Source organism: Peromyscus californicus, unplaced genomic scaffold (genome assembly GCF_007827085.1).
Source record: "Peromyscus californicus insignis strain IS unplaced genomic scaffold, ASM782708v3 Scaffold_2__1_contigs__length_46816999, whole genome shotgun sequence".
NCBI lineage: Eukaryota > Metazoa > Chordata > Mammalia > Rodentia > Cricetidae > Peromyscus > Peromyscus californicus.
Genome location: NW_026294540.1, coordinates 42,289,388 through 42,311,605, shown reverse-complemented (window position 1 = coordinate 42,311,605; position 22,218 = coordinate 42,289,388). Strand labels below are relative to the sequence as shown.

The following is a 22,218-nucleotide window of genomic DNA, read 5'->3' as shown; positions in this document are numbered from 1 at the left end:
GGAAACACAGGAGGGAGACTGGACGTGAGTTTGCCTGCACATGGAGCAAGGGTGATTGGCTTACACTGAGCAGACTAGAAACACATGCTTTTCGTAAAGAATACAGAGCTCTGAATGCTTTTCTGGAGCCATGATGTCTGCCTACAGATAGCATTGTCCTTTAATCTTTTATCTGTGTAGCTCCAAAATAGTGTTTTTCATACATTCTATCATTCAGCAAGTATTTCCCAAGCTCCTTCTAGCTACCAAGTCCTCCACTGGCCATGAGTGAACAAGGGCCTCTGGAGAGGGATCTTAGACCAAATATGAAAGATTAAAATAAAGAACAACAGAAAAGAACCCATGATAAGAGGAGCCAGGAAGATGGCTCAGCTGTGAAGAGTTCTTACTGTTCCTACAGAAAACCCAAGTTGGTCCCTAGCATCATGTCCGATGACTCAGCTTCAGGGGATCCAACATCCCCAGCCTCTAAGGACATCGAGGCCCTCAGCAGATGGAGTCCCTGTATCTGGGACCTACTAGCCTCCAGCACCATGAGCCAAACTCTGGTTTATAAAGTACTCATTGTGCTAGTCAGTCATCAGGACTGTGAACAACAATTTGCAGGAGAAATATTTATTTGGGATCACATTTTCAGAGATTTCAGTTTATGGTCAAGCTGGCTCCATTATGGCTGGACCTTGGTAAGCCAGAGCATCATGGTGGACAGGACATGGTGGAGCCAAGATTCTCACCCCACAGCAGCCAGGAAAGAGAGAGAGATGGAGAAGGATCTGGACAAGATCTGCCCTTCAAAGTTCCATCCCCATCAACCCTACTTCCTCCAGAGAAGCCCCTACCTCCTAAGTTTCAATTATCTCTCAAAATAGTGCCACCTGTTGGGGACCAAGGCTTCAACCCAAAAGCTGTGCAGATATTCATATTCAACAATGCCCAGACAGCAGTATTCTGCTACAGTAGAAAACACAGACATTCCCCCTTTTAAGAAAAGGAAGATAATATAAAAAATCACTTTATTGTAATGAACTCGTAGATAAAAACATCACACAGAGGCGGATTGACGTAACGACTCAAATACTCACCCAGTCTCGAGACAACTCTTAACTCACAGTTTATTCTCTGCAAAGCTGAGTCACAGAAGCTGTGGACTTAGGATTCGGGAGAAAAATGAGTGGAATAATGGACTGAGAAAAGAGGGGAGGCGACCAAAAGTCTGCACACCAGCCAGGAAGACCTCAACACCGCTCCCCATCTCTACCACCACATCCCCACTCCCCCCCCACCTTGACCCCCATTCTGGGAAGCCTCACTCTGGGAATCCCAGCAGTCATGTGCTCAGCCCTCTAGTTCTACAAGCATCCTTGTGAAAACACCATCACTCACTCGCTCATTTAAACCAGCTGCCCGCTACGAAGGCATCTCCAGGCATGGCTCTACACGTCTAGTTCCCATCACCCACTGGGACTGGGAAGGGGTGTCTTTTTCTTTTTCTTTTCCCATCCCCTCTTCCTTCTTCTCTCCTCTTTCTCATCCCTTCTCTTTCCTTTGCTCCCTGCTTTGTGTTTTGAGACGGGGCCTTGTTACACATGTCAAGCTAACCTTGAATTCCGAGTCCTCTTGCCTTGGCTTCCAAAGATGTGGTTACAGGCATTCACTATGACTCCTGGCTAATGGGAGTCTTTTCAGGTCTTTAGACTCCATCGGGATAGATGGCCATAGCAACGGACATTTATTTATTCGCTTGTTCGCTTTGCAGTGCTAAGGATCAAAAATGCTACCACTGAGCCCTGCTCCAGCCACCTACACTTCTTACAAGGCGTACCTTTCTGTAACTGACTGGTTTTGTTGGTAAAATTTCTTGTCCCGCACTAGCTTGGGAGTTCCTGTGAGAGAAAGACTCCCTCCATGCCACTCACCAGTGCTGTACCACTGCCCAGGCACGTGCCCAGGGAAAGGAGGGACATCTGCTTACCTTGAGCCACATCCACGAAGTCCCTCTTGGTATGGGAAACAAACTGATTTGCTATCGCCTCCCGGACTTTTTCCATGGATGGAGCCTCTATCCAAGGGAGGGGGTGGGCTGGTTTCCCTTTAGGGAGTGTCCACTGGAAGAATTCCTGTCAATGCAAGCACGGTTTTAGTAAGAGTCCACGAAGGCTCACTTCATGGAGTCCGGAACACACGAGTGTTTGTGTGTCCATATTCTTTGGAAGCCTTTATGACCAGCGACCACACCGCAGCTGCCTGTACAGAGAGCGTGGCAAGGGGGCCTGGCCGTCACGGGCCATCACACAGGTGCTGACTTGGCTACTTTTCTTGCTGTGGCAAATACCTCATGAAAGCAGCTTAAGGACGGGTTTCTTTAGGTCACGGTTTGAAGGTTATAACTCACTGTGATGGGAAACGCAAGGCAACAAGATTGGGAGGTGGCTGGTCATACAGCATCCTTAGTTGGGAATTAGAGGTAGATGAACTGAGCTCAGCTAGCTTCCTCCCGCCCCGCCCCTTTTTATTCAGTATAGGACCAGGGACTGACAACACTCACATCTGAGTGCCTCTCTCCCCAGTTAAATCTCTCAGCAAACGCCCAGACACGCAGGGTGGGATGTCTCTGACGCCATTCTAAAGCCAGTCAGGTTAAGGATGGAGAGTCAACCATCACAGACACCCTTTGTGTGCTTGTTTTGACCTTTGACCCCGACAACAGAAGAGGACTGTCAACTTCGCAGGTCGAGAGCAGAACTCTTGTATAGACTACACGCATGTTAATTCTGGTCCTGGTGACACGTTTGTAAGGAGCGGAGGTAGTGTCTGGTGTCTCTTTGAGAGTCATAGAGAAAAGGCTTCCTCCCTTCCAGAGCCGCAGCGCTGTGGTGACGGATTTAAGAGAGCCAGTGACGATACACACTGAAATCGCCTCCATCTCTCCCCCATCTTCATCTCGTGATTGTCTGTTACAGTTAACCTCATTGTCTGTTTGATTGGATTTTATACCGTCCGAGAGATGCTTCCTCTGTGTCCAGGAGGGCATTTCCAGAGAGCATTGCCTGAGGGGATAAGACTGAACCTGAACGTGGCAGCACCATCCCATGGGCTGGAGGCCCTACCCTCCCGCTGTCATGATGTTTTCTCAAATGCAGCCAGGAAAACATGGGCTGAACCATGACAGGCTAAGCCAGATCAGGTCCCTCCTTTCCTCAGGCTGTCCCTGCCTGTGCTTCCTAACAGTGACGCAGAAGTCACCATGTTTCCCAGCTCCCTCAGAAAGTGGTACCACCAGCCAGAGAGCTCCGTGGTCCAGCACACCAGGCCCCAAGCACTGCCCCACACTCACAGCTGATGTGGTAGAGAATGGCTATGGTGGGAGAACTTTGAGGTGTGCCCAGCAGGGTCCAATCCCAACACCCACATGGCAGCTCACAGACACCTGTAACTCCAGTTCGCAGGGATCTAATGCCTTCTGGGCTCCATGGCCTCCAGATGTACCATAGTGCACAGATGTACATATAGGCAAAATACTTATACACATAAAAAAATTCAAAGTCTTTAGTAGTACTTTAGATAAAGGAAAATTTTATGTATGTGTATGTATATACGTTTTCAATAAATATAACAAATTATTTTGCATTGCTTTTAATTTTTGATTTTTTTTAGGCTAGGTAGGATAACACACATCTTTAATCCCAGCACTCAGAAACCAGAGGTAGGCAGATCTCTGAGTTCAAGGCTATCCTGGTCTACAAAGCAAGTTCTAGGACAACCAGGACTATACAAACTCTGCTTGGAAAAAAATATTTACTTATTTTTATTTTCTGTGTATGAGTGTTTGCCTGTGTGTGTATACATACACATCTGGTGCTTCAGAGGTCAGCAGAGAGCGTCAGGTCTCCTGGAACTGGAATTATGAATGGCTGTGAGCTGTCATGTGGGTTCTGGGAACTGAGTCTGGGCCCTCTGCAAGAGTGTCAAGGCCTCTTAATGGCTGAGCCAATGGAAGTCAAGAACAGGCAAATGAAATGTGTCATGGTGTACGTCCTTCTGATTCTCAGGTCTACATCTCCAACTCATCCACCTGATGGACAGACCTCCATCCAGTGTATTTTCCTGTCTCCTCCTGTCCTTCAGCCACCACACAGAGTCCTTCCAGCCCATTCTGCAGCATCAGCATCACACATACAAGTCAGAAATATGAATGCTGTCTTTCTTCATCTCTTCCGGCTTAATCATCAGCATCATCCATTCTTCCGCTTCGTCATCTGCCGGATAACTCCAGGTGGCTCCGACCCAGGTGGCAGTCTGGGTGATAAAACCCTTTACAACAGAGGCTTTCGTGATGGGAGAAGACCAGACTGTGCCAGGAAAACACAGCAGGAGGTCAATGACCTCCATCCACCGGGGAAGCGGCGCGATAGCTCTTTGGGCTGAGCCATGGGGAAATGGAAGAGAGGCTCCTTTGGGGCAAAAGAGGGAATTCTAAAGAGAAGCAGCAGTGATAGAGGGCAGGAAGGATTGAGTGTCCAAAACATGATCCTAACCACAAGCACTCTGCTGCACACCTGTTCGTAGCAGCATTACGCACAATAACCAAAAGGTAGGACCAACCCAAGACGGATCACTGGATAAATGGATGAAAAAACTGTGGCGTACACATGCAGTATTATTCAACTGTGGAAAGTACTGAAGCTGCTATCACATGAGAAACCCCAGAAAGTGTTACAAAATAGAAGAAACCAGACACAAAAATCACACTACAAGACCTTTCATATAAAATATCCAGAAGAGGTAATCCATAGAGCTCAAAAGTGGATGGGGAGGAGCTGGAGAAACAGCTTAGTGGTTAAAAGCACTTGCTGCTCTTGCAAGGGACTTGGGTTTAATTCCCAACCCACACCCGGAGGCTCACAACCATCTGTAACTCCATTTTCCAGGGCGTGTGGTGTCCTCTTCTGACCTCTGCAGGTACCAGGCAAACATGTGGCACCCATACAGGAAGGCAAAACACATATACACATGCAACAATTTTTTTTTAGCGCATATTGGTGGTTGCCAGGGTGATTGTTTAACGGACATGGGGTTTCCTTCTGGGATGAAGAAAATGCTTTACAAGGTAGAGCTGGTAGGCACACAATGACATGAATGAACTAAACACCGCTGAACTGTTCCCATGGTCACGGCTAATTTTATATTACAGAGTATCACTTTAGTTTTTCAGATCTCTAAAAATATGGGGGAACACGAGACTGTAAAGGCAGTCCAAAGGGAGCATGACTCTTGCCACTGCAGACAGACAGACAGACAGACAGACAGACAGTCTTTGGAATGCTTTTACAGGCTCAAGACAGCATTAAATCCAACAGATGAGTAGCTAGTGCCTTACTTGACCGAGATGAGCTTTATGGGTCCTTATTCCTCTCGAAGTTCCGCTTTTTATCATCTTTTCTTTAGCATACGTTTTCCAGGAATATTCTTCATTGTAATGTGTCTGATTCAGAATAGGATCACTAAGTGAGTAGGTATATCCTAGTCTTCTGATGCTCTTTGGACTACAGAAACAAGAAGTAGAGATTAGAGGAGGGGCTGCCTTGGTGTCCTTCCTGTTACAGTGACAAAAGACCCTGACAAAAACCCAAGGGAGAAAGGGTCTCTTCTGCCCCACAGTTCAAGAGCACAGTCCACCACGGCAGGGCGGTCAAGGCGGCAGGGTCTCGAAGCAGCCAGCCACATAGCAACCAACAGTCAGAAATCAGGGTCATGGATGCTCAGCTTCCTTCCTCCACGGTCACAGTCCAGGGTCCCAGCCAGGGGATGGTGCCACCCACAGTGGGTGAGCCTTCCCACCTCCATCCATGCAACCAGTCTAATCCCCTTCCAGGAACTCCCCCAGACCTGTTTCCCAGGTGATGCTAGGATTTATCAAGATGACAACATTAACCGTCAAAGAGACTAAGTACCACATTCCCCAATGACATGTGTGTCAAATTATTTTATGTATTTTACAATTTTTTTTAAAGATTTGCTGGCTTAAGACTTGTCAGATATTATTTAATTTTCAAATTCCCTTAAGAGAATCAATTTTGTAAATTGAGAGAGAGAGAGAGAGAGAGTGAAATGAAGAATAACAGTCTAAAATGTATCTTAGTGTTTTTTAAGAGTTCCATAGTATATTCTCCTGTACAAAAGTTGTTTTTTTTTCTAGAGAAATATTCTTGTAGGTTAAAGGGAAAGACGTATGAATTGTGATATTGTTATCTTTTAAACATCTGTTAATTTGCTTTACGTGTCTGGGTGTTTTGCCTGCCTGCATGTGCACATACTGGTCCTGAGGAGGACCATTAGAGGGCATTGATCCCCTAGAACCGGGGTTATGGATGGTTGTGAGCCACCATGTAGGTGCTGAGACCTGAACTCAGGTCCCCTGGAACAGCAGCCAGTGCTATAACCATTGGGTCATCTCTCCAGCCCCGGGTACTCTTCTTCAGTGTGCAAGTCTCCAGTGAAATGCATGCTGCCAGTACTGTAACTCACAGCTGAAAAAGAGGTCACCAAATATTATCACCAGATATTACCACCAAATGGCACCATCCCTGGGTATCACCCCCACATGATATTATCACTGGATATTACCACCAGATACTGTGTGCTCCTAGACATTTTATACCACCGTCCATTAAGTATTTTTTTTTGCCAGTATACAAAATAAGAATGAACTGAAATCTTTAATTATGGAATTACGAGAAATGTGCGGAAGGGAGAGAAAAGCATTCACTGGGGGAACCCTGGTCAGAGAGCTTTTAAGGACATCTGCTTGTCACTCAGGTTCCACGCTTGTCCAGGGCTCATCTTCTGTGGCAGGTGTTTCTATAGAGTAAAGGTTGGTGCTGGGGCCTGGGTACCACAGGCTGAGCCGGATGCTGCAGATTTCCACGCCAAAGGCAGCCCGGCTGAATAACATCTGGATCCCTGTCTCCTACCAGCTATAACAGTCTTCAGGGAGAGGCTTCTAAGAAGATGGCAGAGCACGCAGGGTTCTTTAGATGGCTCTCCCCCTCACGTATTTAAAGATAAGCATTTTTGTTTTTCAGCTTAAAAAGAAAAAAATCCCTGGGCAACGTCGTTAGCTGGGGAGGAGGACGAGTCTGAGCTCAGGAAGCTGTACAAGCTGCTGCTGCTCGCTTTAAATATAACTAGACTTTTCTGGGCCGTCACACTTTTCAAGATTACTGCGTAAAACTGGTTCCTAAGAATCATGTGCTATTTGATGATTTTCGGATTCTGTGTTCATCACTCGGCAAGGTATTTTAATCCTTTTTTTTTTTTTTTTTTTTTTTTTTTTTGGTTTTTCGAGACAGGGTTTCTCTGTGTAGCTTTGTGCCTTTTCCTGGAACTCACTTGGTAGCCCAGGCTGGCCTCGAACTCACAGAGATCCACCTGGCTCTGCCTCCCGAGTGCTGGGATTAAAGGCGTGGGCCACCACCGCCCGGCTCTATTTTTTAATCTAATCACAGTTTGCAGTATTTACTGCAGTTTAGTCAATCTTTTTGTGTTATAAATCAATGAAGTTGTTCCTGATACAGAGAGAAAGAGAGAGAGAGAGAGAGAGAGAGAGAGAGAGAGAGAGAGAGAGAGAGAGAGAGACCTCAGACAGACAGACAGACAGCCTTGCCTCACACCAGCCATCTTTCTCAGCCTCCTGAGTGCTGGGATCCCAGGCATGAGCCACTTTGCAGGGCTAGCTCTGGCTTTGAAATGTAGCTGTTATGTATTCTCAGAAGTTTAGCACGGTGTTCTTTATAGCAACACTTAACTAGGGAACATCACCTACTTGTTTGTTTTGAGACAGGGTCCCCTTATGTAGCCCTGGCTGGCCTGGAACTCACAATGTAGACCAGGCTGGCCTGGAACTCACAATGTAGACCAGGCTGGCCTGGAACTGAGAGACTAAAGGCATGTGACACCACAGGCAGCCCATGTTGCTTCCCCTAATACTCCTCAGCGTACAGAAAACTTACAGGTTCCTTTCTTTTCGTTACTTGGCTATTGCTAATCATGTCAGACTTACACTGTTTTACACTTCCCTCATCTGCTTTTAATAATTTTCCCTAAAAAATGTATTGCATCATTTATTTTTCAATATTCTTCTTAATATCCCTTAAAATATCTTAAAATATATGTTAACATTTATGTGAATAATAAATGCAGATAGATTTCATCTTGACAGGAAATAATATAGTTTTGCATCTTTGGCACTAAAAACTGATTTTACCAAGTACACAAAAATGGTATAAACCATACAAGCTAAAATTTTGGTTCCAAGATTTAGACAAAAATGTATTTAAAGTCTGTAATAGTTGAAAGCCTCTCTTTAAAATTTTTTTACCAGGGGCTAGATAGATTGCTCGGTGGTTAGAGTACTGGCTGCTCTTGCAGAGGACCTGGGTTCAGTTCCCAGCACCTGCATGACACTCACAACCATCTGTAACTCCAGTTCCAGGAGTTCCAAGGCCCTCTTCTGGCCTCCTCAAGCATCAGGCATGCACATGGGGCACAGACATAAATGCATGCAAAATGTCCATACACATAAAATCAAAATAAATTTAAAATGTTTTAAATCTACCAAAAATCATGTCAAAATTCCTGTTTCTGTTTTGCAAGTCTGCCTTGAGTTAGATAACATTTTAAAAGTCACATCAGAGTAGAAGAACAGTAGGCACGATTCAGTCGCTGTTCCATTTGGGGGAACTATTTACTTCTCAGACTGCGACAGCAGGGACTGACTCAGTGGATGGATGGCAGGCCATGTCGTTTGCTCTCAGTACAATGGAATGGGTTCCCCACCAAGCCATCAATGGATCACTCATCAACAGTCTCCTTGTGACTCCTGGCATTAAATGACACCCTGGCCCTGGATCTCTCTCTCTTACAATCTGCTCATTTAGAGATGGACGGCTTTCCTGGGCATTAACGTCTGCACACTGGAAAACAGCAGAAGCAGAAGGAGGTTGATGCCAGGTGCCCTGTCACCCTAGAAACAACACAGAAGGCTGGAGGCATAAGCTCATGTGTCTAATTAACATGTAGTTCCTCTAAAATACTTCTAATGTATTAATTATTGACTTCATATATAATATATAAATTTTCATAAATAATATATTTATTATTAACTCCATATATATATATATATATTGCTTTGAGCAATTATGTGCTTAAAATAACTGTAATAGCTCGATTCTTTAGGTCATAGATAATGTTTAAAACTTATTTTCAATTAATATACTCAGTTACAAAGAAGTGTAATAGGGTGATCAATAAATTGCTTTCACAACCTAAATTGGAGAATGGAGAATGAAAATGTTGTGCATATACACTATGGAAATTCAGCTGTAAAGAAAAACAAAATCATAAACTTTGTAGGTAAATGGATGGAACTAGAAAAGCTCATAGTGGGTGAGGTAACTCTGACCTCAAGACGAACATTGCCTGCTCTCTCTCTCTCTCTCTCTGTGGTTCCTAACTCCAAATCTTCATACACAAGTGTATGTCTCACTTCTCATCAAAGAAACATTTGCAACAGACAGAGGCCATTACGGAAAAGTGTAACCTATCAAAATGCAAAGAGTAAGTAATGATGTGGTGCCCCGCCCCAGCAGATACACCTTCAACACAACTCTTGCACCTAAGGCTCAGGGATAACTTCTGATCTCAGATCCGTCAGTCATGCAATCGAAGACAGGACTGCCCTCCTCTCTGCTCATTCCCTGTGGTGGTCTGAATGAGAAACGTCCTCCATAAGCTTGGGTATTTGACTCCCAGGGGTACCGTCTGGGGAAGTTGTAGACCCCTTAGGTGGTACATGCTTGCTGGAGGAAGTACATTGTTGTGGGTAGGTGGGCTCATAGCTTGGGCGACTTCCGGACTGCTCTTCTCTGCCTTTTGGTTGAAGACATGATCTCTGAGCTTCCTGCTTCAGCGGCCTGCTGCCACACCACCGAAACATTCTGGAACTATAAGCCTAACACAAACTCTCACTTCTTATCACAGCAACAGAAAAGTAACTGGTACACACTACCCCACCACTGAGCTCAGAAGTGGTCAAAAAGTCCCACAGCCCTCAGCTCACATGAGTCTAGAGGAGATGCTGCAAGCTAAGGCCGCAGTAACTGGAAGAGTGGAAGTCCAGAGGACAGCTCTGTGAGCTTCCAGGACAGCATGGGTGACGGTGCTGAAAAATATCCTTCCACGCGCTCTCCATCCACTCAACAGCCACCGCATTGCCTGCCCGCTCTAGTCTACAGGAGGGACTCAAGCCATTCATTTATCATGTCTATCAACGCAGGTCTACGGCAACCCGCAGTGTTCAGTGACATTGGGAAGAACAAGTGGGGATTTTTCTGATTTCCTTATAGAAAGTCTGGCTGAATTTTGAAGGGTGGATTCTCGGGATACCCAGAGATGGCGGCGTAGACGGTAGACCCTGTTCTGCTAGTGTCGCCAGTTGCTGTGCCGACTTGTTTTGGATCCTGACCAATAAAAGACAAAGTCAGACTGCAACAGGTCTGGCGATGTGACGTGAGCAGACACCTACCGTATTAAACTGGGCACCACTCCTGTTTTAGGTGTGAATGCTGTCTTCATTGTGGTAGCATAGGAATCCCAGTTGGTGTCACCTGCTAAAAAGGACACTAGGGTGACTTGAAATGCGGCAAAGCGGAATCTCCTGACCAGATGCTGCTTTCATAATTAAAATAAGATTGTAAGAGAAAAATCTGTACAGTAATTTCATCTTAGAGTCCAATGAACCATAAGGGTCCGTTTATGGTCTCAGTAAGGATGGGAAGGTAGACTTCACTATTGGGTTTATGCTGACATTAAAACGCACCTGTTGCTTTTTCTGAGCATTCATATACTGTTTTTTTTGTTTTTGTTTTTGTTCTTGTTTTTTTTTTTTTTTGATGTGTATGTGAATGTATGTCACATGAGCTAGTGACTGAAGATGCCAGAAGAGGGTGCCAGGTGATTCCAAGCTGCCTGATGTGGAATTGAACTTGGGTCCTCCAAAAGAGCTGTCAGTGCTCTTAACCGCTGAGCCGGCTCTCCAGCCCCACATGCATGCTATCTTAAACAACTCTAAGGCTTTTGTTCAAAAGTGTGAAGAAAGTTGATTTGAGTTCTACCTTCCGGTGGCCCCTATTATGTTTTAGTGACCAGCTTGCATTATGTTAGGAAAATCCAGGCACACATTGGCACAACGGACATCTCTCCCTGCCTCTTTATCTCATGGTCACTGTCACCCTCCTCCACGGTCTTCCTCCCTGCCAGCCCACGCTGCCAGTCCTACCTATTTTGTTCCACATCTATATGAGGCGGAGTGAAAAGAAAATTAAGAGGGAACAGGGACTCCTGCCTGCAGAGATCAGTCATGTTTTCCCAAAGACACCACCAACAAGGATGTTAAAGGCAACAAATGCTTAGGGCCAGAAGTTTACCATATATGAACTCCTCACTCATCCCTAAATCCACACACACAAAACCTCTTTAAACAACATAAAAAACTATTTTACAATTTCAACTACACCAGAAATTCTTGATGCAAGAAATAAGTGAGCTTGCTTATACATCTTTACTTAATTTTAAATTTTAATTAAATTTCAAGCTTTGCTTAATCACTGAACTTGGTTGTAAATTATACCCTTGAAACGCTGTGACTTGGAAAGCCATGGGATCATATGTGTGAGCTCACTATAAAGACAGTGAAGTTGGGCGCTCCCTGCAGAAGCCTATACCCAAACTTGGATATGTCTCATTTTTTTCTCTGAGTGTCTCTCTCTTAACCCTGATGCTTAAGGTCCATGCTAAAAGTGTCTTCAATAAACACCAACTCTTCTTCAGACACTTGCTCATTGGAATTCTTTCTGCAATAAAGCCCCTAGGACCTGGCTTGAAGGTAACTCCTTGGGTCCCACAGGCTTGCCCTGACATGTGCAGATGGACAGGGGATCATATGCTGACTTATATATACATGCATGTAAACATAAACATAATGGGTGTTATGGTCTAAATCAGAATGCCCCCATAGACTCATATCTTTGAATGCTTAGTGACCAATTGGTGGTGTTTGAGGATTAGGAGGTATGGCCTTGTTGGAAGAGGTATGTCAACTGCGGGTGGACTTTGAGGTTTTAAAAGCCCATGCCAGGCCCAGTGTCCTTCTCTCCTCTCTCTCCTCTTACCCACCCCCCTCATGCTGTGGATCAGATGTGAGCTCTCAGCCACTGCTCCCGGTACTGTGCCTGCCTGCCTGCTGCCATGCTCCCTGTCATGATGATCATGGACTCACCCCCTGGAATGGCGATCTTTTGTAAGTTGCCTTGGTCATGGTGTTTTGTCACAGCAATAGTAAAGAAACTAAGACAGTAAGGTTTGGCTGTCATTGTTTTGATTTACAAAAGTGAATTCATATAGGAAAAAATTTTTTTCTTATATCAGTTACTAACAGAGCCTTATAGTGACTTACCTGGAGCATAGTAACTCACCCTTTTCAATAACTGTAAAATTTTGTAGCATAGATGTTACTAAAAACTATGAGTGTAGGTAAGATCAACCAGGAAGTAAATTTACAAGGCTAAATCCTGAGCTTGAAGACCAAGAAGAGCACCCAGTGAAAAGACCTGTAAGGAACAGGCAGCTAGTACAGGAGAAAATCGGCATGGAGTGTCCTGAAAAGTAAAGAAAGTGCCTTCAGATGACAGAGGAAACAGTGCCAAGTGACTGCAGAAGGATGCTGAGATCTGCCAATGGGCACCAGCAGTAGCTGAGTGTATCTGCTCAGCTCCCTCCATAAACAGACTTACATCATCAGACCAGCTCCTTACATCATCAGACCAGCTCCCACATCAACAGACCAGCTCCTTACATCATCAGACCAGCTCCTACATCAACAGACCAGCTCCTACATCATCAGACCAGCTCCCACATCAACAGACCAGCTCCCCCATCAACAGACCATATCATCAGACCAGCTCTTATATCAACAGACCAGCTCCCACATCATCAGACCAGCTCTTATATCAACAGACCAGCTCCTACATCATCAGACCAGCTCTTATATCAACAGACCAGCTCCTACATCATCAGACCAGCTCCTACATGAACAGACCAGCTCCTACATCATCAGACCAGCTCCTACATCATCAGACCAGCTCCTACATCAACAGATCAGCTCCTACATCAACAGACCAGCTCCTACATCATCAGACCAGCTCTTATATCAACAGACCAGCTCCTACATCATCAGACCAGCTCTTATATCAACAGACCAGTTCCTACATCATCAGACCAGCTCCTACATCATCAGACCAGCTCCCACATCAACACACCAGCTCCTACATCATCAGACCAGCTCCTACATCAACAGACCAGCTCCTACATCAACAGACCAGCTCCTACATCAACAGACCAGTTCCTACATCATCAGACCAGCTCCTACATCAACAGACAAGCTCCTTACATCATCAGACCAGCTCCCACATCATCAGACCAGCTCCTACATCATCAGACCAGCTCCTATATCATCAGACCAGCTCCTACATCAACAGACCAGCTCCTACATCAACAGACCAGCTCCTACATCAACAGGCCAGTTCCTACATCAACAGACCAGTTCCTACATCATCAGACCAGCTCCTACATCATCAGACCAGCTCCTACATCAACAGACCAGCTCCTACATCATCAGACCAGCTCCTACATCATCAGACCAGCTCCTACATCATCAGACCAGCTCCTACATCAACAGACCAGCTCCTACATCATCAGACCAGCTCCTACATCAACAGACCAGCTCCTACATCAACAGACCAGTTCCTACATCAACAGACCAGTTCCTACATCATCAGACCAGCTCCTACATCATCAGACCAGCTCCTACATCAACAGACCAGCTCCTACATCATCAGACCAGCTCCTACATCATCAGACCAGCTCCTACATCATCAGACCAGCTCCTATATCATCAGACCAGCTCCTACATCAACAGACCAGCTCCTACATCAACAGACCAACTCCTACATCATCAGACCAGCTCCTTACATCATCAGACCAGCTCCAACATCAACAGACCAGCTCCCTAATCAACATATCATCTCCTTACATCATCACAACAGTTCCCTATGTCAACAGACCACCTCCCTGTGTCATCAGACCAGCTCCCAACATCAACAGGCCAGCTCCCTATGTCAACAGAGTGGCACAAACATTGTTAGAAGTACAGCAGTCTCCCTTATCTGCAATTTTAATGAAGGATATTTTAGTCAGCCACAACCCAAAATCATCAAAGGGAAAATTCTAGAAATTAACTCGTAAGTTTAAAATCACATGCCGTTTTGAGTTCCATGATAAAAAACTCTCTTGTCATCCAGCTCCCTCCAGCTTGGACTGTGTACCAATGCATTGTCTATCATATCCACACTGCATGCCCTGCCTGCCCAGTGGTAACCTAGCCCCTTTCTTGCAGTTCACAACGACTTGTAGATAGGTCCAGTACCAAAAATGATTTCAGAGTATATTACCTCCAGATGTGTTCATTGCTGCTTTTTATACTTCATTAAGAATACGGATCGGGCCGGGCGGTGGTGGCGCACGCCTTTAATCCCAGCACTCTGGAGGCAGAGCCAGGCGGATCTCTGTGAGTTCGAGGCCAGCCTGGACTACCAAGTGAGTTCCAGGAAAGGCGCAAAGCTACACAGAGAAACCCTGTCTCGAAAAACAAAAAAAAAAAACAAAACAAAACAAAAAAAAAAGAATACGGATCGGAATTTCTCATGGGTGCGTGCATGCATGAGTGTGTGTGTGTGTGTGTGTGTGTGTGTGTGTGTGTGTGTGTGTGTGTGTGTGTCTCCATTCATGTAGAGGCAAGATTGCTTTCATCAGACCCAGATATGCCTTGAGAACCCCGGTGAAACAGCTCCAGGTGGTGCCTTCCAGTCAATGACACAGACACATGCTCCCGTTCAGGGGTCTGTGCTCTGCTGAGGCCAGTTGAGGACTGGCTGCTGGCAGCGTGGATTGCTGAGTGCCTGGCTCTAAGAGCCTATAGGAACAGGAGCATTATGCCTGGCTGCCTCCAGGGAACAGGGGCAAGAAGGTCTCCTGGAAATGCCACCTAAACACAGAGCACAGTTTCTGTCTGTTCTCCAATCCCAATGCCCTGGGATGCCCACCTGATTTCCAGCATATCTATTTTATGTTGAATGATCTTCTTACTGTAATTCTTTTTGTCAGTTTTATACATGTATGATTTGACCTCCATTGACAAAGTTCCTGAACATGGTGTTATCAGAGTTAATTCTCTACTTTACTTGAGGATTTATGATCCACAACGACAACATCCTCAAACTGTTTCTGGTGAAGTCCTTGTATGTCACTGGTTTCTTCTGCATTCTCAGCAGTTGGTGGTATCCCCAAGGCTTTCTCTGTGGCCCCAAACCCATGTCTCCTGTGGTTCTGTTGTCCTGGTCTGTTCTTTCTTTTCTAGCTCTGGTTCTTCCGATTCCCTGCCATGGGCCAGCACCATGCTCAGCATTGAGACACAGAGCCCTGTCCCGGCTTGGGAAATCAGGCCCATGGAGATGCCATGAGTCCCAGGAGCACAGATTCAGCAGTGGGCCGACTCCTGTGTTCATCCTCAAAAGGATGCCATTCTTTTGCTCAGGTGTGGGGAAGGAGTAAGGTCAGATCCCAGAGGGATTTTATCAAATGGGGCGGGGGGGGAATCTGAGCTGTGGTTTAGTTTGATAGGGGTCTGACAGGGAAACAGTGCTGTGGGATGTTCTGTATGGCAAATGTGTTGCTGATTAGTCAATAAATAAAACACTGATTGGCCATTGGCTAGGCAGGAAGTGTAGGCGGGACAAGGAGGAGAATAAAGCTGGGAAGTGGAAGGCTGAGTCAGGGAGACACTGCCAGCTGCCATGATGACAAATAGCATGTGAAGATGCCGGTAAGCCATGAGCCATGTGGCAAGGTATAGATTAATGGAAATGGATTAATTTAAGCTGTAGGAACAGTTAGCAAGAAGCCTGCCACGGCCACACAGTTTGTAACCAATATAAGTCTCTGTGTTTACTTGGTCGGGTTTGAGCGGCTGTGGGACTGGCAGGTGAGAGAGATTTGTCCCGACTGTGGGCCAGGCAGGAAAACTCTAGCTACAAATGGTGCCCAACGTGGTGGCAAGAGTTTCCACCTAAAAATTGAGAAAAAAGATTCTAAAACAGAGCTAAAAACAGTTCCTAATTGTCTCTCTCAAATGAGCTGCAGCTGCTGGTTTGAGCTCCTTGTGGGTTTCTGGTGTGCACGCGCTTGACCTGCAGTTTGGCGGGAATGAGGCCTCTGCAAGTGGCACATTAAACTGCGTGGTGGATTTAGCCTTTGCAGATACAAAACAAAAAAAAAGAGGTTTCTGGGCTACACGCTGCTTGGCTAAAAGCATAGACCCACGATAGCTCCCAGAGCTGGTGGTAAAGGACCACTGCCATGTTGAGAAGCTGAGGTGGGCGGAGCCAGCAGCCACAGTTGCTGCAGTTTAAAGCAACAGATTCACAATAAGACAGATTCAGATGTAATAGTTTACAATGTGTGTAAAAGATACGTGGGCTTGAAAGAGACAAAAAAAGTGATATATACAGTTATATAAACAAATACATAGTTTTAAAAAATAAAGTCTTTAAAGAGACAGTAAAGATAATATAAAAAATAAGCCACGTAAAGATGAATATTACACAGAGAATCTGGATTGTATTGTCTTTGGGATTCTTAACTGCAGAGAGATATTTGATTGTAAAGGAAGCTGAGTTAAACCAATATGTATATTTTAAAGATACCTTGACTTCAAAATTTGGATATAAGGATATGTTGCTTTGGAAAAGAGTCTCTTTTGTTTCCACAGAAAGCCAGAGGCTATGGATTTGTTCAAGATTACGACACATCAGGTTTGACCAGCCAAGACCCCCTGAAAGGTCTCCGATGACACCATGGCCCAGATGATCCAACATTCAGAATGGTTTCAAGGCAACTGGCTCAGATGATACAGCCTCATGGACTACTCCATGATCCTAAAATTTTCTTTGTGTCCCCATAAGATACATCGCCCCCCTCCAGCAGGAAGTAGTAAGAGAAGCTACGCCCAAATTCCCAAATTATATGTAATTTTACTTTGTTAAGGTTAAAACCTTCCTTTTTGGAAAAAAAAAGGGGGGAAAGTGCTGTGGGATGTTCTGTATGGCAAATGTGTTGCTGATTAGTCAATAAATAAAACACTGATTGGCCATTGGCTAGGCAGGAAGTATAGGCAGGACAAGGAGGAGAATAAAGCTGGGAAGTGGAAGGCTGAGTCAGAGAGACACTGCCAGCTGCCACGATGACAAACAGCATGTGAAGATGCCGGTAAGCCATGAGCCATGTGGCAAGGTATAGATTAATGGAAATGGATTAATTTAAGCTGTAAGAACAGCTAGCAAGAAGCCTGCCACGGCCACACAGTTTGTAACCAATATAAGTCTCTGTGTTTACTTGGTTGGGTCTGAGCGGCTGTGGGACTGGCAGGTGAGAGAGATTTGTCCTGACTGTGGGCCAGGCAGGAAAACTCTAGCTATAAAACAGATGTGAAGTAAAGCATAGCATGAATAAGGAGCTAGAGTCTGAAGCCCCGCCAACGGCCCACTGTGAGTGAAGCTGAGAAGAAACAGTCCAGTCTGCCTGCGGAACCCTCCTTTGACTGCCTGCCTCATAAAACCTTACCCTGAGAGCCATGGTGACGTGTCCAAGTTGCTCATGGTTGTGTTAATCATGTTAGTCAGTGTATGTTGGCATAGGCCTTGCCTCCAAGCCCTCGGGAGACAGAGGCAGCCTTATCTCTACTGAGTTTGAAACCATACTAATCTATATAGAGAGATCCCGGCTAGCCAAGGCTACACAGTGAGAGCTTGTCTAAAAAAAGAGAGAGAGATATTTTAAATAATGACTAATGTGTATTTGTACTAAACCATACTAGGTTTTTTATGTAAATTATTTTGTTTTCACAGCAACCTGACAGAAGAGGCAGGTGTGTTGTGGGATAATCTTTTTGTACACTGTGAAGATGTGTCTCTGCCAAAGCATCTTCTGATTGGTTTAATAAAGAGCTGAACAGCCAATAGCTAGGCAGGAGGCAATAGGCGGGACTTCCAGGCAGAGAGAGGAACTCTGGGAAGAATCTGAGGCACTCAAGATTCACCAGAGAGATTCAGAGCAAGTTGAAAGTGCAGTATGGAAGAGAAGTAATGAGCCATGGGGCAGAACCTAGATTAACATACAGAGTGTAGATTAATATAAACAGGTTAATTTAAGTTTTAAAAGCTAGTTGGGAACAAGTCTAAGCTAAGGCCAAGCTTTCATAATAAGAAGTTTCTGTGTCATTATTTGGGAGCTGGTGGTCCAAAAAAAGCCCAACTACACAGGTACTAACAACATCTAATATTTTTAATGGCTGACTCTTTTGGTGTGTGTGTGTGTGTGTGTGTGTGTGTGTGTGTGTGTGTGTGTGTGTGCACCAGGTGCCTGAAGGAGCCCACAGAGGCCAGAAGAGGCTGTTGATTCCCCTGGAACTAGAGCTGTAGGTGGTTGTGAGCTGCTGTGTGTGGTGCTGAGAACCGAACCCAGGTCCTCTGCAAGAGCAGCCGGTGCTCTCAACCGCTGAGCCATCTTCAGCCCTGCATCAGACAAGTCTCACCTCACTGTTGTGATGACCAAATGCACTAATTAATAAGAACTTATCAAGTGCTGGATGAGGTCCCAAAAGGTATGCCTGTGTCTGAAATCCTGGAACTTGGAAATTGACCATCTTCAGACAAGGGTATCCTTAAGCATGCAATCACAGATCCAGAAATGGGGAAATCATCCTGATTGTCCTCAGGGACCTGAAATGCCAAGACAAGTATCCCTGAGACAGACGGTGGGGCCTCAGAAGCAGAGACTGAGTGACACATCCATGGTTACGAATGCTCACAGAACCAGGGGTGGTGAGAGCATTCGTATGAGTGTGCGCCAGCACTCCTAGCACTTCAGAGGCAAGAGGAGGAGGATCATGCATTCGAAATCAGGCTGGACTGGTTAGATTCTTCTCAAAAATAAACAAAAACAGCTGCTGACAGCCAGCAGGAACTGAAGGCGGGAAGGCTGGTTCCTGGCCTGGAGATTCCAGAAGCAAGGCCCTGCCTACACTTAGAATCTGTGTCCGGCCAGTGCGCTCATAAATGGATGTTTCTTTAAGCCACCAGTCTGTGGCCTTGCGTAGCAACCATGAGAAAAGAGTGCAGAACCCCGGAAGTGCTCACTCAGTCACAGGAGAGACTCAACAGCAGCCATCAACTGTCCCCGGTTAGGGGACCAAAGATGAATAGTGATGCATCACTCCTCTAGGAGGGTGACTTTGTTGACCACGGAAGATGGGGTTGGTGAGCGGCTGTGACAGACTGAAGGACAGAGGCACGTTGACTCAGGAGAAGGAAGTGGAGGCTGAATGGAAGAGCTCTGTAATCAAATTAAGATATCAAGGAAGCTGCCTTTTCCTAACAGCCTGGACCCTTGTCCCTACACTCTCAGTGTCTGGAAGGTTCCAAGGAGAACAGGAACGTGATTTTGCACATGCTGAGGTAGAGGCCTTTCTGGGACACCCGTGAAAACGCCTGGCCAACAGCTGGAGCTGAGTACAGAGAGTAGAGTTCCTGGCAGTTTGTGCAACACCGGAAGTCCGGTGGAGTATGATCACTCAGGTAACCTCACCTATTCCGGACGAGGAGGACCACTACTGGGGAAACCCTGACAGAGTGCTTAGAGGGGGAGATGGGAAGTTTTTGAACTGATTTTTTTCCCCCACTTTCCATTCTCAGTTTACAGAGAACCCGATTGGAATGTGAACACACGCTTCATTGTTCCCTTAGAAGCTTAATTCTGAAGACCCCGCACAGCCCTGTAACCAGCTAGGCTAGACGGCTGCAGCCGGCCGTTAGTGCTCCGAAGGGATGCAGGCGCTGACGGTGCAGTCAGTAATCACGCTACCAGTGTCGCCGCTAACAACCAGGGAGGGTGTCTTTCCGCGAATGCAAAACGCTGAGCTGGTCAGGCCCGCTGCTGCCTGGGCAAGCAAGCACCACCAAAGCTCTCCATCTGTCACCTGGCAGAGAGCCTTTGAAACAGGCCCAGCTAGCTCGCAGCCGGGTCTGCAGAGGGAGCACCCCGGCCCGCGGGCTCCGCCCCTCTCCCCCTCCTCCCCCACCCACCCCCTACCCGGCCCCGCCCACTCTATTTGCTGTTTGCCAGAACGCGACTAAAGAACCAGCTCCGCTCCTTCTCTCCCTCCCAAGCTTCCCCAGATCTGTTCACCCGTCTTTGACCCTGTCTGTTATCCTTGGAAAGACACTAGCGGTGACTTTATCGTGTCCCCTCAGGGTTATTCCTGAAGTGTTTAAAGGGAGCACCCAGAGTTTTAGAGAGGGAGCACGGCCGGGGTGGGGGGGTATGAAGGGCGAGGTCATGGGCTCCTGGTCATTCTGACTCACTTGTGCCTCCCTGGGTTAGACCCTCCTCTAAGGGAGAGGCAACACCCCTAAATTTAGACGGACGCCCTTGGGCAGAAAGTACCTACTTTGGACACGCCCACCGCACACACAGCACGCCCCGCCCCCAGACCCGCAGCCTAGGCAGTCTTACTTGACTGGAGCTTGGGGTCACATTGAGTGGGGCACGGAGCCTTGTCCCTACACTGGGCCATCTTCTCCCCAGAGGCCGTCTCCCGCCTTGACAAGGCAGAAATGCTCCGCTCCGTCCCCACCCTCTGAGCTGTGCCTTTGTGATGCGTCGCCATGGAGACAGCTGTAAGCCTTCTCTTCCACGGAGTCTCCGCCCCAAGGGCCCAGAGGGTGCGTCCCTCAGGTCCCTGGCTTCCACTGGCTTCTCTAGCAATACTTCCCACGCCATTGTTTCGTGTATTGGCAAACAGGAGCAAACTGAAGGAGAATTGTATCAAGCCTGGTGTACTGGTGCACGCGTGTGATCCCAAATCTCAGGAGGCAAAGGCAAGAAGGAGGTCAGACCTGCAAAGAGATGCCTTGTCTCAAAATATTAAATACTCCAAGTATTACAAACCCCAAAGCGGACTGCCAGACTTCCAACCACACATTTGTGTCCATTTATAATTTCCAGTTCAAGCAAGGTGAGCATGTAAATTTTCGGGACACAGGATCTGGTCTAAGGGGAATGACACTCAGGGGTTCCCCAACAGGTCGGTCTTAGGTCAGCCTAGATCGGCCTGGGCCAGGAAACACTGGGCACGGACTAATTATAAAGAAAAACTTATTTCACCTTGAGTTTTTTTGGGGGGAGTGGGGAGTAGATCCAAGTCCAAAGGTGTGTCCAGGCATGGTGGCACAGGCCTGTAACCCCAGCATTTGGGAGGTAGAGGCAGCAGGACCAAAATCATCCTGTAACACATAGTGTGTCCAAAGGCAGTCAGGCTTACAGAAAACTCTATCTTTAAAAAATATGAAAACGCCGGGCAGTGGTGGCACACGCCTTTAATCCCAGCACTCGGGAGGCAGAGCCAGGTGGATCTCTGTGAGTTCGAGGCCAGCCTGGTCTACAGAGCAAGATCCAGGAAAGGTGCAAAGCTACACAGAGAAACCCTGTCTCGAAAAACCAAAAAAAAAAAAAAAAATATGAAAACATCCAAACTGCATTCCTGGTACCAACCATAGGGCGCAGGCAGGGCCAATTTTTTACTGTATGCTGGCCCACCCACCCACCTTACCCACCCACCCACCTTACCCACCCATGTATGCATGCTAGAGTCTGGCTTTTTAATTTTCTCCCATTTGTGACCACTTTGTGCCAGAGACATTTATGCAAGCCAGGTATATAAGGCATATAAAACAGATAGACAGGTCAAATGTTTATTGATAACCACGAGGGAGTTTATTTGAAAATAATTCATTGCTGTGCATACAACTTTACCATCTATGAAAGAAGAAAGCAAACTTTCATATTAATGAGATGGGTATGCTTGTTTATCTTACATAAAGATTTAAATCTCGGTTGAGTATTAGTTGCTGCACGACAAAGATCATCTTTGGTGCTTTTTAGAGTCGAACAGTGCTCTGGTTTTTCTAATCACCAATACTGGAAGATCATTTT

The 22,218-nt window shown here is 46.2% G+C and overlaps 1 protein-coding gene across 4 annotated transcripts in view; it reads right to left on the bottom strand.

The window, feature by feature from the left end:
- The window catches only part of Tex26 (testis expressed 26), a 33,186-nt gene extending 11,514 nt beyond the window's left edge, over nucleotides 1-21,672 (bottom strand). The window contains exons 1-4 of one of the 4 annotated variants that reach the window (XM_052754574.1): nucleotides 20,740-20,977; nucleotides 10,583-10,667; nucleotides 5,378-5,543; nucleotides 1,973-2,117 (exon numbers count right to left, since the gene is read on the bottom strand). In XM_052754574.1, coding sequence (XP_052610534.1) covers nucleotides 1,973-2,117; nucleotides 5,378-5,543; nucleotides 10,583-10,667; nucleotides 20,740-20,893 — 550 coding nt within the window. In that variant the 5' untranslated portion in view covers nucleotides 20,894-20,977. Of the gene's footprint in view, nucleotides 1-1,972; nucleotides 2,118-5,377; nucleotides 5,544-10,582; nucleotides 10,668-20,739 lie in introns of all 4 variants that reach the window. The other 3 variants (XM_052754575.1, XM_052754577.1, XM_052754576.1) reach the window with 3 other exon arrangements.
- Nucleotides 21,673-22,218: the final 546 nt, after the last annotated feature.